The sequence below is a fragment of the Erpetoichthys calabaricus genome, chromosome 5 (genome assembly GCF_900747795.2).
Source record: "Erpetoichthys calabaricus chromosome 5, fErpCal1.3, whole genome shotgun sequence".
In the NCBI taxonomy this organism is placed as follows: domain Eukaryota; kingdom Metazoa; phylum Chordata; class Cladistia; order Polypteriformes; family Polypteridae; genus Erpetoichthys; species Erpetoichthys calabaricus.
The window spans coordinates 91,428,304-91,444,004 of record NC_041398.2 but is presented as its reverse complement, the minus strand read 5'-3'; the positions used below and the strand labels follow the sequence as shown (position 1 = coordinate 91,444,004).

General features: G+C 35.2%; 1 protein-coding gene across 7 annotated transcripts in view; it reads left to right on the top strand.

The window, feature by feature from the left end:
• Window positions 1-15,701, top strand: part of slit2 (slit homolog 2 (Drosophila)) — a 269,197-nt gene that overhangs the window by 160,378 nt on the left and 93,118 nt on the right. For all 7 annotated transcript variants that reach the window (XM_051928679.1, XM_051928680.1, XM_051928681.1 and 4 more), the window contains exons 6-8: window positions 10,827-10,898; window positions 12,677-12,748; window positions 14,156-14,319. In XM_051928679.1, coding sequence (XP_051784639.1) covers window positions 10,827-10,898; window positions 12,677-12,748; window positions 14,156-14,319 — 308 coding nt within the window. The remainder of the gene's footprint in view (window positions 1-10,826; window positions 10,899-12,676; window positions 12,749-14,155; window positions 14,320-15,701) is intronic.

The following is a 15,701-nucleotide window of genomic DNA, read 5'->3' as shown; positions in this document are numbered from 1 at the left end:
TTTATTTTGTTAAGCAAAACAATGAAAAGTTTCAATGAATGCACAAGGAGCTCTTTACTCACTCACAATGGTAGGATGAACACTACCAATAAAGCGCCTAGCAGGATACTGGCTGCTCCCCCAAATTGTACACATCACACCTGTCATTTTTTTCTCAACTGCGCATAGTCATGAAGCCTGGGAATGTGTGTGAATGCCAACACAAAAGTAAGAATGAAGTTACTAATAAAATCATTTAAATGTTTGAAGTCACAAGAAGTTAAACATGTGAATGTTGAGGATTGACTGAACATATTTTTATAGAAGAATTTCAATTTGGTACAGAGAGGTAACCAAAATCTTAAGACAGCTGAAAGGCCCAGAGAATGGCATTTGATTGTATTACGCAGCAACAAATCTGCATTTCAAAATATTGTGAGATTGTACATGTTATATTTAAGCTATCAAAGGCCCCTTTCTTTTTCTGCACTCCATCTACACTCTCAGTGCTGTGTGGTCACTTCTTATCATCTTCTCTGGATTTCTCATTTTTCAATATGTCCACTCTCTTTCTATTTTTTATTAATGGTTAATGTTTACTTTGGAAACTTCTCTGAGTAACAGCTTGAAATATCCAGAACTAGTCAGCCCTGGCCATTTTTTGCCAATCTTGTACAACTTTATCCAGTAAGAATGTTGGTGATGCTAAAGTAGGACAGGGAGAAGAATCCAGCAGTTACCCCAGAAGGAAATTTAAAGTTGTCTCATAGCCAGAGAGAGTTGGGAGGTGATCTGGAATGAAAGGTAAAAGGATAGGAGGATGAAAGAAAATGAGAGAGAAAGCAAGAGAGAGAGCCTGCAATGAGATTTAACAATGGAAGAACCTGATGCTGCTTTGGTGGCAAGTGGGCTTATAGACATTGATACAGTAAACAGGCTGTAGAGTTAGCCCAGAGACCTTTTTAGTCTGTTTCTACATTATTGTGTCTGTGCTCATCTCACCATGTAATTTATTTTATTAATAAAGGTGCCATTTTGTTCAATTTTGTCTATCTTGGTGTTACACTGAGAATGAAGGGCTGCCACAAGACCTCTGTTGTATCCCATTCAATATGTGTGTGCTTTTCACAAAATGTGGAAGTGATTCATGGTACTGTTATGCGTTAATGTGTCTGTTTATGAATAGAAACTTTCAATTTGCAAGAAAACACTGACCCAGTGGGCCTTGTTTAATGTGAATTTATTTTGGAATGCTGCGGTGAATGTACAATTCAATATCTTAAATACCTGGGTTGTATACAGACAAACAAGCATATTTCTGTTGCTGAATTTCAGTGACTTTATCAGATTTTTTTAAGCTTATTTACTCACAGAAAAAAGTTATTGACTCTGCAAGAAGGTGGTGTAAGCCATGTAAACTGTTATTATGGGAGGAAATTGGCAGCATATAACTGTGTTGTCTGAACAGTCTGTGGTAATGTTCCAGATGGTTTGGATTATCTATTTCTTATTCATTTGGTTGTAATGATGGTTGTTGTTGTTTTTATTTCATGTTGTAGGGTTTTTAAACTATTCTTTTCCAAATGCACATATTTTCAATCTTTGACTGTGGGTGTCATTGCAGATGTATAGGCTATTTTATATAAGATGAATGAATTTTAATTCATTGACTGCTTAAGATGTAATGAATATGAGGAGACAGTCTTTTTCTGTTTACACTAGTTTTTAAAAATGTATTTTTATTGAAATGTTTGGGTACTGTCAATTTACCTTTAGTCATGTTTAAAATATGTAATGAATAACTAAATGCAGTTGCCGTTTAAGGGTGGTATTCTCACATAGCTAAGTAGTTGTTACCAGCCTTTTAAGTTTTAATACATATATTAACAATATTTGTTTCAAAATTACATTCTTGCTGGGTTTAAAAAAAACATACAAAGTCTGAATCAGATTAAGATATTTTGTATTTTAGTGTAAATATTTTAAAAAATAATGGAGAAAAATGCCTCTACATATCTTGTATTGCTTCCACCTTTGGTTCTACTTTATGATAAGGATAAGCAACATAAGCAGTTTTAAAAAATGAATGGATGAATAGAGTGTTAGGTTTGATTGTACCTGTAAAAATAGAGCAGTGCTATTGTTGATTATTTGAGGGTGTTAGAATAAATGCTGGTTATAAAAATATCCTGGCTACTGCATTCAAGGGATCTCCAGCCTTAGCAATGCAACAACAGTTGAATTTAACACTGTATTTTGCACAAGAATATGCCATTAAAGAGATCTATGGGGTAAAGGGTTTTTTTTTTTACCAAAGACATATTATAATATATAATCTGCCTATTACATGTATACAATATTCATGGTGCATGTACTTAATTTATGGTTCTATGTAAAATATATGTTGGTATTTGGGATAGATGACTTGAAGTTCACACAACCATTTAATTTAAAATTTCTGAAGCCTCTAACTACAGTGGCTGAGAAGTACAAAGAGTACAGTATGCCATGTAGAAATCAATGCAAAAAAAGAAAATTTAAGAGGACCTTCATTCAAAGATAGTGAGGGAAAAATTAGAAACCCTTATTTAGAAGAACGTTTGATTGAAGAATTTCATAACATGCGTAATGGGAATACTGTACTTCATGCATATGTAGTAGGAAAACAGACAAGCTGAAGTAAGAGGATTCTTGAAATCTTATTATACTGGGTTTCTAGGTCAGGTGAGTGCAAGAATATAACAACTTGATGAATTTTGTAGACTCTGAAAGAGAGGTATCAACCATGTGAAGTGTTTGATGTCAACATTGAAACATCAGCTGAGTAACATGTGAGAAAAAATTTGTTATAAGCCAGAATTTTCTTTGTTACTGCTTTGAGTAAATAAAGCTTGTGACAGTAAGCTGGTTATACAAGGCATTTGTACAGGAATGCTTCTAGACCAGGATTTCTAAGAGTTAAAGTTGGAATACTGTGGCACAAAAACACCAGAAGAAACACTGCCCAAGTAGAGGTCTAATCAGCTATTGCACTCGCAGAGAATTTGAAGGATCTCAATGAATTTTATAAGACTGAAAAGGAATAACTTACAGAACTAACAGTAATGTTATTCATTCCAGTGTAGATAATGAAAACTGACTACACCAGAGGTTTATTCACGTCAAAGAAGGTGTCCTATTTGCAAACCTAGACGGCAACACGTCAAACAAGATGCACTGTCAGTGGGGAAGTTGTGTTTTTCAATCACATTACTGTAAATGACTAAGCACCCAACAAACCCAACTTTCTTGTTTCAAAGATATTCCCTTGCTCCAAGCTGTCTGTATAAGTTCAGCTTTATGCTAAACAATTAGTTTTCATATGATTGTAACCTATGGTTTAGTCTAGAATTTATGTGCTTGTACCTTTATTATTTTTTACACTCCATTAGAACTCCAACTTTTATTATGTCATGTCTCTTCCTACTGATTCAACTCTCAATGATAAGAATAAAGTGAAAGAGAATCAATCTTTTAACATTCTATAGATTTGTTTCTTGGTAAAGAACATATTCTTTAAATTCATGTCCTTTATCTTAGCCATAGTACAAAACTTAGTGTTGAGATAGATGTTTTTTTTTCCATTAATCAGCTACATGTGCTCAGTTTATCTGATTTGATTCAGTATTCATCTGCAGTATGTACTGTGTGACGGACGGCCGGAACCCTTGCCTGGCTGAGACACCCCTGTATCCCCGGACCGGAGGAGAGACTGTGTTCTGGGAATTACCTTCCCCGGGACACTAGAGGGCAGAAGGCTTGCTGTACAACCACGGGTGTGGAGCTTGGAAGCTCTACCCTGCTGGGGCCCGTGGCCACCACCAGAGGGTGCTTGGACTTGGTTGGAGCACTGTGTTGGAATACTAACGCCACGTCTGGAAGTACTGCCAGAAGCCTTTCAATGAGCACCTGGAACATTCTGGGTGCCTTATAAAAGGGGTCAGCAGTCATTAATCCAGGGGCCAAGAGTCGGGTGAAAGAGGACAAAGTTTGCTGGAGTAGGAGTGGTGGCGAGAAAGGACTGTGAGTTGGAAAGAAGAACTGTGCTGTAAGGGGGGAAGCTGTTCCCACGTGAAAAATAAAGGTGTGTTGCACCTGCAGTTGTGTCAGGTAGGGTGGCTGGTATGCCCCCTGGTGGTCCACGACTGTAATTTGAAATAAATAAAACACAGGAAGATTTAGAAAAAAATTGTATTGATAACATTGTTTGCCACTCCCCAGTCAACATTCTTTAATATAAATTTACATTGTTTTTTTAAGAAATCAGAAGCCTTTCTTTAACTTATTACTTTGCAGTTTAGCATCTCTTGTCATAGTCAAGTTGAGAAATGATTTTACTTTATATTAGTTACCTTATGATATAGTCAAGTGTATTATTATGTGTACACATTACAATGAAATTCCTACATGCATGTCTGATTAGCATGCAACATGTTACAATTCAGCAGCACTGTGACTGTGTAGGTGTGCACATGCCCTCTTGATCCAGAGTATGAATGACACCCATGAAAGTAAGCAATATAATAACAGCTGCCATTTTTCGTGTTTATGAATTGTGACTTCTGAACATTAACAGTTAATATGCTTGGACATTGTCTATTCTGTGCAGTAAGGCATTTATGTTATTCTTTCTGAATCATAGGTATATAGAAATGTACTCGATTAAGTAATATTCTAATCACTTGAAATTGTCTCTGCATAATAATTAATTTACATGAACAATTTTTTTAGTTATGTGGTGTGATAAAATTATTTCCTCATATCAGATTGTCTTTTGATATTGTATTCTTAGTGTAAGGAATCATATCTGGAGAATAAAGGTAATAATGAAACCAAGGACAAAGTTAAAGGGAAGTTAGATTTATTATACCATCTAAAATGTGGCTCTAACTGCAACAGTATAAGGGAAACGATCAAAATCAGTGTTGTGCATCTCAATACCAAGCACTTCTATTATTAGGTGGTGGATAGCTGTCCTTAGTATTCCCTAGGGTATCAAGTATCTTTAAGTGGAGAAACAGATGATTTAAAAGATAGATGATAAAAGTGATTTATATATTGGCAGCTAAGGATAATGAGATATGGACAAAAAAATCTGTGTGAGTCTTTCACCAAATTAACCAAGGGAACACATTAGGCAAATTAGATAATATTAAAAGATTTTGTCAATTTGTCAAGAAACTATTTTTCTTTTGTGTTGTGTCAAGGGAACAGTTTATGCCACTGCTGTAATTTAAATGGCTATGATAAATTGAGTAAGGGTTTAAGGAAAATTAGGTTAGGTACATTTTATGACAAACGCTAAAGTGTCCATTAGCTAAATTGTTATAAAAGCTAATCTATTAAATTGTTGATTCAAAAGACTATGTGTAAAATAAACGTTGCCCAGCTTGCTCATATGTTATCAAAATGTGTTTCTGGAGTTGAACTTTTTAATTCTAGCATTACTTGCTGGGATTGGGTCCACAGGGTGGATAGAAAACCCATAAAAAAAAAGAAGTTGAACTATAGGGTTTAAAACACCAGCCCAAGATTCAAACCCAGTTCTCTAGAGCTGGAAGACAGCAGAGGGAATTTAAGGGAAAAAATTGATATAGCAAGGTATTTCACTATTTTCATATTTTTCTTTATGATATATCATTGTTACACTAAGATCAAATATTGTTTTACTTTATTGATTTTTTTGCACAATATATAATTATAGGTATCCATCTGGTGCTGTTGACAACACATTGTACATACAAAAATCGCAAGTCAGTCACAAATATGGAAAAACACATTCTTCAGATATATTCTTCTGAAAAAATCTGAGCATTCAACCCCCACCTGACAAAGAGAGCAGTGCAAACAGAGAGCCCCATTTGAAATAGTTCTTTGTGCATGTTAAAACAGAAAACAGAATAAAAAAACCTCAAACATGGTCCTGGCATAAGAAGCAGTGCTTTTTAATTGGTATTTGTACTGCAAAATATTTGTTTCTACATTCATACAGATGGCACACTAGCATACTTAAGTTGGGTGAAATTTCACTGAAGAAAGGGCTTAGTAGGAAATAAGCAGTTTATAAGCTTTATTAAATTATGATTGCCTCTCCAACTCCAGCTGACAGGAGTATTTGAAGGCAGGTTTATATTGAATTTAGAATTCTCTGTGTGCACACATAGAAAAAATAGAAAGCAGGGTAGTTAGAAACCTCAGCTGAAACCACAAGTCATGGCTGACTTCACAGCATCCTGCAAACATATTGTCCATAAATGGCAAAAGTCTATCCCTGCACAAACATGAAAATGAAGTTGCAACAAAGCTCAGTAAACAAAACTAAAGCAAGCTAATACCTTTAAAATAAAATAGCATATTAATTATTTGCATACATGTCACAGCAAAATACACTCTATCATAGAAGGTACAGGTTTACTGGATCCCCGGCCAAGGTGGATGGTTCCTTACCTGGCCAAGAAGCTGTGATAAAGGAAGAATATGGATAGACTGGCACCCCAACTGGGTTGGTAGGTTAAACCTTTCCTGGTGAGGAGGCCATTATGTGGGAAGGACAGTGGGCGTGTGCCTCCCGAGGCTTTCTTTTCACCCAGTACACCAGGTTGCAGTGTCCCCCTGGTATGGCTCACATTTAGATACCTGCAGGGCTGCATGGGTAGTTACAGTTTTGCTGGGCAGCCATGTTGGGGTTTTCAGGTGCTACTAGGGGTTGCTGCTGGGACCTGTTATGGAGATGTTCCACCGGACCCGGAAGTGCTTCCAGGTTTCGATTATGTTGCACTGGAAGTACTCCAGGGTTCATTTTGAAAAGCAATCGCTCTGTCTCATCTAGGAGTCAGAGTTGGGAGGAAGTGGACAAGGCTTGCTCAAAGGATAGTGGAGGTGGAAAAGGAAAAAAACGGAATTGTGACTGATTCACCAGGTGATGTAAACCTGTGAAAGGTATTTTGTTTAAATAAAAACATCTTTCCTTGAATCCATAACTGTGTGGTTTTGATGTGTCTGAGTGTTTGAGATGCAGGTGCTCTCCCCTACAGGTAACAGCTCGTATATGAAGAATATTTTAAATGTGAAATATTCTAATCTTAATTATTGGTAGGCCGCCCCTAACGGTTATTTCACAAGGACTCCCCCTGAGATAACTTAATATGACGCACTGCTATGTGTTTTATATACCCTGAATGAGTATTCTTAGTTTTACTGCTAAGAGTGACATGATAATGAAGGGACCCTGGCGATTCCATTTCTATTAACCAATGTGCTACCCCTGTTTCTTCTTTTTTTGTTAAATAATATTAGGAAAAATAATCAAAAACAACTATCTGGGACTGATTTTCAATACCTATACAGGATATGTATAAATGTTATGATACCTTCATTATTTTTTGTCTGATATTATACGTGTGGTTGAGTGCGCTTGGAAATCAATTATCATATCATACAGGGCTGCTTGGTTTCAGGCTCCAAACTATGTTTTGTGATTCCCACACATTTATTTTCTGAACCTAAACATTCCATTATAGGATGGTGTGAACCTTAATGGCAAGGCAATTTATTACATGTCACTTACATGCACATACCCGGCCATACTCATTCATACTAGAAGAACCTAAAGGCACCAGTTAACCTAAACTGCACATCTTTGAAATACTGTAGATCAAACTGAGGTTCCAGGAAAGAACCATACAGACACTGGGAAGAACAGTTACACAAGCAACATCAAACTCAAGTTTTTAGATTGCGGCTGAGGATGGATCAAACCCAAATATTGGCAAAATTTTCTAGTGTGTCTCGGGTGGAAACTTAGTTATCATGTTAAGATAATATGTTCTTGGAAAAATCAATCAAAGGTAAGGGTTAAATATTCGTACTGATTGCAGTAACCATTGATGCTAAATATCATATTTAAAACCAGAGATAATTTAGCTAATTTACAGGCTGTGTCACCATTTGCTGTTTGGCCCCTTACAGTAAAATGGGTATGCAATGCACACATCTCAAACAACTGATTTACTGGATCACAACTAGTAGCCTACTGTAGTTTACCAGCTTGCCCACATGCATAGTATTAAAGAAAATACCCTAAGGACTATAACAACAACAACATTTATTTATATAGCACATTTTCATACAAATAATGCAGCTTAAAGTACTTTACATGATGAAGAAAGAGAAAAAAGATGAAATAAATAAGAATTAAAATAAGAGAACACTAATTAACATAGAATAAAAGTAAGGTCCGATGGCCAGGGAGGACAGAAAAAACAAAAAAACTCCAGACGGCTGGAGAAAAAAATAAAATCTGCAGGGGTTCCAGGCCACGAGACCGCCCAGCACCCTCTAGGCATTCTACCTAATATAAATGATCACCTCATTGTATTCAGGGTTCTCATAGAAGAACTTGATGATGACGGTCATGTGGACATCTGGCCTTTAATCCATCAATGTAGGGACATCACGGTGCTTTGATCAGGTGGTGGTGGCACAGGTCGCTACCCCAGAAAATCAGAAAAAGAACAGAAGAGAAAGTAGGGGTTAGTACAGATTTTGAATATGAATGCCATGAATAATAATGATAATTAATTGAATATACAGAGCATCAGGATTACACTAAAATGAAGCTATGAGAAAGCCATGTTAAAGTAATGTGTTTTTCAGCAGTGTTTTAAAGTGCTCCACTGCATTAGCCTGGCGAATTCCTATTGGCAAGCTATTCCAGATTTTAGGTGCATAACAGCAGAAGGCCGCCTCACCACTTCTTTTAAGTTTAACTCTTGGAATTCTAAGCAGACACTCATTTGAAGATCTAAGGCTACGATTTGTAAGGTGTAAGACATTCCAAAATATAAGATGGAGCCAGATTATTTAAGGCTTTGTAAAGTATAAGCAGGATTTTAAAGTCAATTCTAAATGACACAGGTAACCAATGTAATGACATCAAAACTGGAGAGATGTGCTCGGATTTTCTTTTCCTAGTTAAGATTCTAGCAGCTGTATTCTGCGCTAGTTGCAATCGATTTATGTCTTTTTGGATAGTCCTGAGAGGAGAGCGTTACAGTAATCTAGTAGACTATAAGGAACACTCTTGACTTATTCCTGAACCCAAAGGATGAAAAAATATGCTACAAGTATTAAAGTAACATGGGTTAAATGATAGCAGGATTAAAAACAAGAGGGAGAATACAAAGTACAACAAAAAACAACATACATGACCTATGTGTCACTTGGTCTACCTATTCAATTAACAATAGGGAGGCTGGACCAGATACCCAAAGTAGCCCAGCAATCACTTCCTTCTCACCTCCCAATGTACTCCTCTGCCCAATCGGGCCTCTTACTTTAGTCCAGCATATGAGGCTGACTCCAAAATGTAAAGCTATACTAGTTGGACACATTCATAAAGTACTTTTGGATAAACGCTCAGAATCATTTCTGGGGTCCTGGACACTGTGTAAAAATGATTAGGGTTTCACTTTCAGATCACTCACTAGAAGCCTCAAGTGGTCTTGCAATTTCATACCATAGATAGTGCCAGAAGGAGTCATAGCAGGCTGCCCTCTCCACAGCCGTATGGGGGTCTTGTAATAATGCACTGGGACTCCATTTTGCACCCTACCATCTTAGGGATCTCCAAGTATATGAATAGACCTTTATATACTTAAATGTAGAATGTATACAACCACTACCCTTCTTAATATTATGACCTTTTGTAAAACAGAGTTTCTTCTTTGTTACTGTGATTATATGCAACTTACATACTGAATATATTTTATTTCTTCATTTACTATATTTACTATAATTTTCTATTGAAAAACATTCTACATGTACACCATAAATCTGCAAACATAAAATTCTTGCATATATGCCTGTGTTATACTGGGATGTATATGTCATGTTTTTTATTAATAGCAATGTTTAAAATATTTTTGAGTGGATGCGTTCACACCATTTTAGTCTAAATATCAGACTAAACAATTAAATTGATTTTGAAGTCTTATATATAACTGTGTTTATTTATAATATTTTTGATTCAGGCTTTGCAAATAATGAGAACTAAAGAAATGAATGTAATAATAATTGTTTAAAGAGTGTAGCATTCAGTGCATATTTTGCTATGCATTGTCTATGTATTCTTTCCAAATGGTTTCAGTTCATATTGTTTACATTTGAAAGGGTATAGAACTAGACCTTTCATTATAGCATCATGCTTAGAGGACAGCTAAAAAGCATTCTTTACTTCATTTGCATTACCTGTAGTTAAATGTTATAAAAACCATAAGCATATGATGTACATGTGTGCAAGGTTTACTGCAAAATTCTGCCTTTGCAGACAAATCAGTGTCTTCATTCTTCTTGCACAGGATAGCAGAATTAACATGCAGCAGGGCTCCTCTGATAAATGGATTCTGTTAGGTCACCAAGGGGATGCATGTGACATTAAGTGATTTACAGTCCTATACCTTAATGAAATTGTTTCAGCAAGATGACGCTGAGAGCCTTTAATGGATAGCTTTTCTTGATGTAATGAAATTGCGTTGCTTTGGCATTTAATATAAGGTGCAGTTATTATTTACTGGAGCTTTTCACGAGCTGCTGCTGTTTTTTTTGCTGATAGTTTAGAGAGAAACAGAGATTTCAGTAGCAACATTAGGGCCAGAATGCTGTGTGACAGTAAGAGCTGTTTGACTGTAATCTCCGAGTTCCTTTTAGTCAGCTTGGCCAGGCATCATACAGCCTGCTGGAGGCTTTGTGGCACATATCACTGCAAATGTTCTTCGTCTTCACGCTCATCCTTCTAATCTGTTTAACAGGCAACTGGATTACAACCAGATCAGCTGTATCGAAGATGGGGCATTCAGAGCTCTGCGAGACCTGGAAGTGCTGTAAGAGGTTTTTTTTTTTTTTTTGCTTCTTTGAAAACATAATGGCATAATGGTGGTGTTCAATGGGTGTCTGCAGTATTTTTTAAGGGTTTTTGTTAAAGGCTTCAGGAGGTCGTAGGACAATGCAGCTAAGGATACTGAAGCAGCATGCTTTCATTTACAGGAGTCTGTACAAATTACTTTAATATATTTTTTAATAAGAATACATATTTACAGTAAATATATACATTTTTAAATTCTTTTGGAAGGTTAAGGAATAGTCAGTCCTCACTTAGAAAGCACTCTTTTTAAATGTTATGCATCCAATGGGTAAAAATTTAGACATGCCACCTTCTAAGTTAGGTTTGCACTTGCCTGCATTCTTTAATTACTTATTAATATTCCTTCAAAAAGCCTTACATGCATAAAACTGCAGAAACACTGGAATAACGTTTAAATATATTGCCAAAATTATACTCGTTTAGATTCAATCAGTTATTTGATTGGAATGGTGTGTATTAATTTAAAGAACATGGTTTAAACATAATAAGCTTAATGCTTTTTTGTAATGTTTTTTCATTGTGTCAGCATAAGTGACTTAAGGAATTAGGCTGAAAGTTTTCCCTAAAATGGAATTACCTTATAGTAATAATTTGCAACACTGTATATATAGTTTAGAAATTAAAGTTAAAGGCATAACTATAGTTTATATAATATCCTTTGCTTTTTACTACATTACTAGAAGTTCCAAGACAAGCATGTGTTAATATTTGTAGTCAATAGGAAATTAACTTGCAAACAATTGTTAAAATCCATATTGTGATACTTGCGTCAAATTAAGATGAACCCTGCCAAAGTCCAAGATCTTCATTTCCACTCCACCCTTTCTCCTTTGAAATGTTTCCCTGTTAAGATCATCATTTCTCCTTCTATTTTGAACAGAAGCAATTTTTGAGCCAGGCACAAAGACATAATGCCCTTAAAAGAAAAAAAAACTGCAACACATTTATAAAGCTTTGTTAGTTTTTTGCATAATCAAATATAAAAAAAATGAAAAGAACTTGTATATAATCATTACAAGTTAAATGAATGTTTGTTGTAACAGGAAACTGATCGGCTTCTTTTAAATTATTTACATGGACTGAATTGAAGAATTGCAACCTGAAATGTCTGCTTACAATGAAAAATAAACAGCAAAAATAAGCTAAAAAAATATCACAATCCTTTTAGACATGAAAAATTGTAAAATTCATATTTGTACCAATAAACTTATTTTCTTTTACAGATATTTTGCTCATAAAACTAGCCTCTGCAGCACTGCAGTACTAAATGTTCCTGAATGAGTAATATTTTTTTGCTCTATTAATCAGGCCTACCTTTTATCCTACAATATGTAAATACTTTTATTTATATTAAAATGCCTTTGTTTTATCTTGGGCCTTCAGTAAAGAGTTCTGTTTATTGCCTGTGCTGTGTAAATGTAATTTTTTATGACAAAGTACTAGAAATTTTTAAATGCTGCACTTAAGTGTATAAAATTATTTGCAATTAGCAATTGTTCTCCTTAAATTTCATAAATTATTCTTCAGAGTGCACATATTTTGTTTATTTTTGCGTTTACCTCCAGTATATCTATATTGACTATGTTCAGTATGGTATGGTAAAAAGAGGGAAATTATATTTAAATTCTGTGGGTCACACATTAGCTATATTCTTCATGTTAAACCAAAAACAAAATGACAATGCCGAAATCAAATCTGTGTACTTCATATTTCATTTTTGTTTCTTTTTCTGTTCAGTACACTCAACAACAACAATATCACCCGTTTGTCCGTGGCAAGCTTCAACCATATGCCCAAACTCAGGACCTTGTAAGTCTTTAGGTTTGAGCAAGTAATGATGTTTGTAGATATACATGCTAAATGGTTACTGTAGGTTTTATGCTTTGTATGCTGTGTATGTGGCTACGCTATAGACTTTTTTGCTCATAAATACTTTGTGTAATATAAGGCATAGTGGCTTCTACTTAGTAAATCTATTAAAATGAAATTTATAATATATCTGCATGTGTGTACGATATATCAATGTTTGTGTTTTTCCCTTAATTTTTTGGTAATGCTTTGTAAGAACTATTTGAGATACTAATGTTTCATTGTAAAATAATTTGTAGAATTCTTTTATTTGTGTTATTTTGTTTCTGAATATTAAAAACCTAATTAACCTTGTCTGGGTTTCAGACAGTCTGCATAATCTTAAAATTAACATTCTACTCTCAGTCCTCAGATTTAATATCCATTACAATTATTTAGTTAGGATTGAGTGCATCAGCCGAAAGAGTCTAAAATGACATTATCCCTTGACAGAGAATTCTGGGAGTTAGTCTGATTTATTGTATTGCTTGTCCTTTCTTTTACTTTGATGAAAAAGGAAGGGGTAAAAAGCATAAAAGCCAGACTGGAGTAATTTACCTAATTTAGAGAATACATTGGTCCGATATTTTATTAATGGCAAAGTGCTTTTTGCTGTTTGGAAAGAGGCCATGATCTTGTGAAGGTCTCTGCTAGCAGAAAGACGGCTTGCTTAATTTTCCCACTAAGTGCTATGTGTGTCTTTTAATTTTGTGGATTGCATTGGCTGTGGATCCCATGGGCCCAAAGGTACTAATCCCCTCTTTCTGTGATTAAACAAAAGAAAAACAGAGAAGAAATCAGAAATGGGAAGTGAAATAAGAGTTGTGTGTTGAATTATTATCCAGTCAAGTTCAGCAGAAATTAATCCATCTGTTTAAAAGGATTTTGTTAGTAGTTTCCATAGAAACAAAGACTACAGTTAATGATGTTTACAATTTGGGGATTTCTGTTAAAAATGTTGCCCACATATATTTGTTAAATTCTATTTAAAGCTGTCATGCTTCCATCTGCTAGGGACAGCTGTAATATTTTTTTTTACCATGGTGTTTTAATATTTTCATTTACTGCCATTACATTTTTGCTTACCCTGCAGTTTGACTAAAGGGATGATAGGGGGATTGATTTTATGATGGCTCATTCCACATTCATTAATTAATCTTGAAGTAAAAGGCTGATGTCACATTATTGTTAACTAAAAGGAGCAAAGACATGACATTTAGAAATAAAGCCTACAGATTAAAAGACAGATTCATCATTAGGTCTTTTCTTTTATGTGTTTTAGATTTCTGAAACTCCACTTGCATTGTCTGTAATTAATACTATTGATGTTTTTTTTTTTCTTTTTCTTTTTTTGTTGTTATTGTTTAGCCGACTTCATTCAAACAGTCTTCACTGTGACTGCCACATGGCTTGGCTTTCGGACTGGCTGCGACAGCGACCCCGTGTTGGACTTTATACTCAGTGCATGGCACCCTCCCATTTAAGAGGTCACAATGTAGCTGAGGTTCAAAAGAAAGAGTTTACTTGCTTAGGTAAGACTCCATTTGTGGCCAAACTTTCATATATATCAGTAAAGATCTATGCAGAAGTTCCTTCATTCATACTTTTCTGATGTCAGAAAGATATAGCTACCTGCATAATATTCAAATACTAAAGACATATTCATTAGCATTCTATATTTATTCAAAATGCTGGGAAGCTCATATTGGGATTATTTTGATGAGGTGGTTGTCCATATCGCATGGAATTTAGATATAGGTCTCTGTTTCTGTACTTCTCATAAATGGTGATGAAAGTTGCTGGCTTATGCGGGTCAATATAGACCCTCCTCAAGGCAACCCTTTGTTAAGTAGTACAAGCATGGGTAAATTGTAAACAGAATTTTGGGAACCTGTCCATATCACAGTTTGCAAACATAGTTTATAATGTTTTTATTCCTGGTGCATTATTGAATCCAAGTTTGCTAACAAACAAGGTTTAGGAATGATAGTAATTTAAACTATAGAAGTGACAATAAGGATGGCTACATTGCTAGGAATGCAGACAGCAAGGCAGGAAAATCAGGGGGATTGCTGGGGATGCTGAATAGGTACTTTAGATATAAGAATATTAAGTGGGATTGGCGGCAGTTAAATATTTTTGGCTGAGAATCCAATAATGGCACTACGGTAATTGGTACGATTTGAAAGTGGGTGATGTGATTGAGGTGAAGAGGGTGAGCAAATTCATTATATTACTGATCTGCAGTTTTTCAAAATAAGGTTGTTGTTACATAAGAATGTGCATCAGCTCAACATATATGTACCCCAGGTATGAAAAAGTAATTTTGGGGATTGTTGTTAAGGGCATCTAGTGAAAGTAAGTGAAAGTATTCTACGGAACATTATTGAAATAGAAATGAGTGAGTGCAAAAAGTGAAAGAAAAGTATACGAAGATGGACTATATGTTAGGGAGAAAGGCTTAGGTAATAAATGATCCTAAGTCAGAAAAATTAGAAAGGGTAGGGAGAAGTACTGTGTATGCCAAAGCAGATTGTGTGAAGGCTGAATGCAGACCATTTAAGATGTAAATTAAATAAGACTATGGTACAAAGAGCATTTAGGTTTTAAAAGCATTTGGTGAGAATTTTATGTGGAATGTAGTAGAGAATATATGGATAAAAAAGTGGATGAAATGGTGGTAGTGGAGGAATGACTTCATAAATGCAATTGGTCAGAACAGAAGTAGCTTTCAATTCAGGCAAAAGATGATCTACAAGGAAACAAATTGAAATGTTAATAGAACCATGGCTAATGCAAAAAAATTCAAAGAGAAGAAGTTTTCAGGTCTGATAAAGAATGAGGGATAAAAGAGGAATGTGTTCAGGATAGAAAAAAAAAATATAGCTGATTTAAATTGAGGTAGGAAATTGTC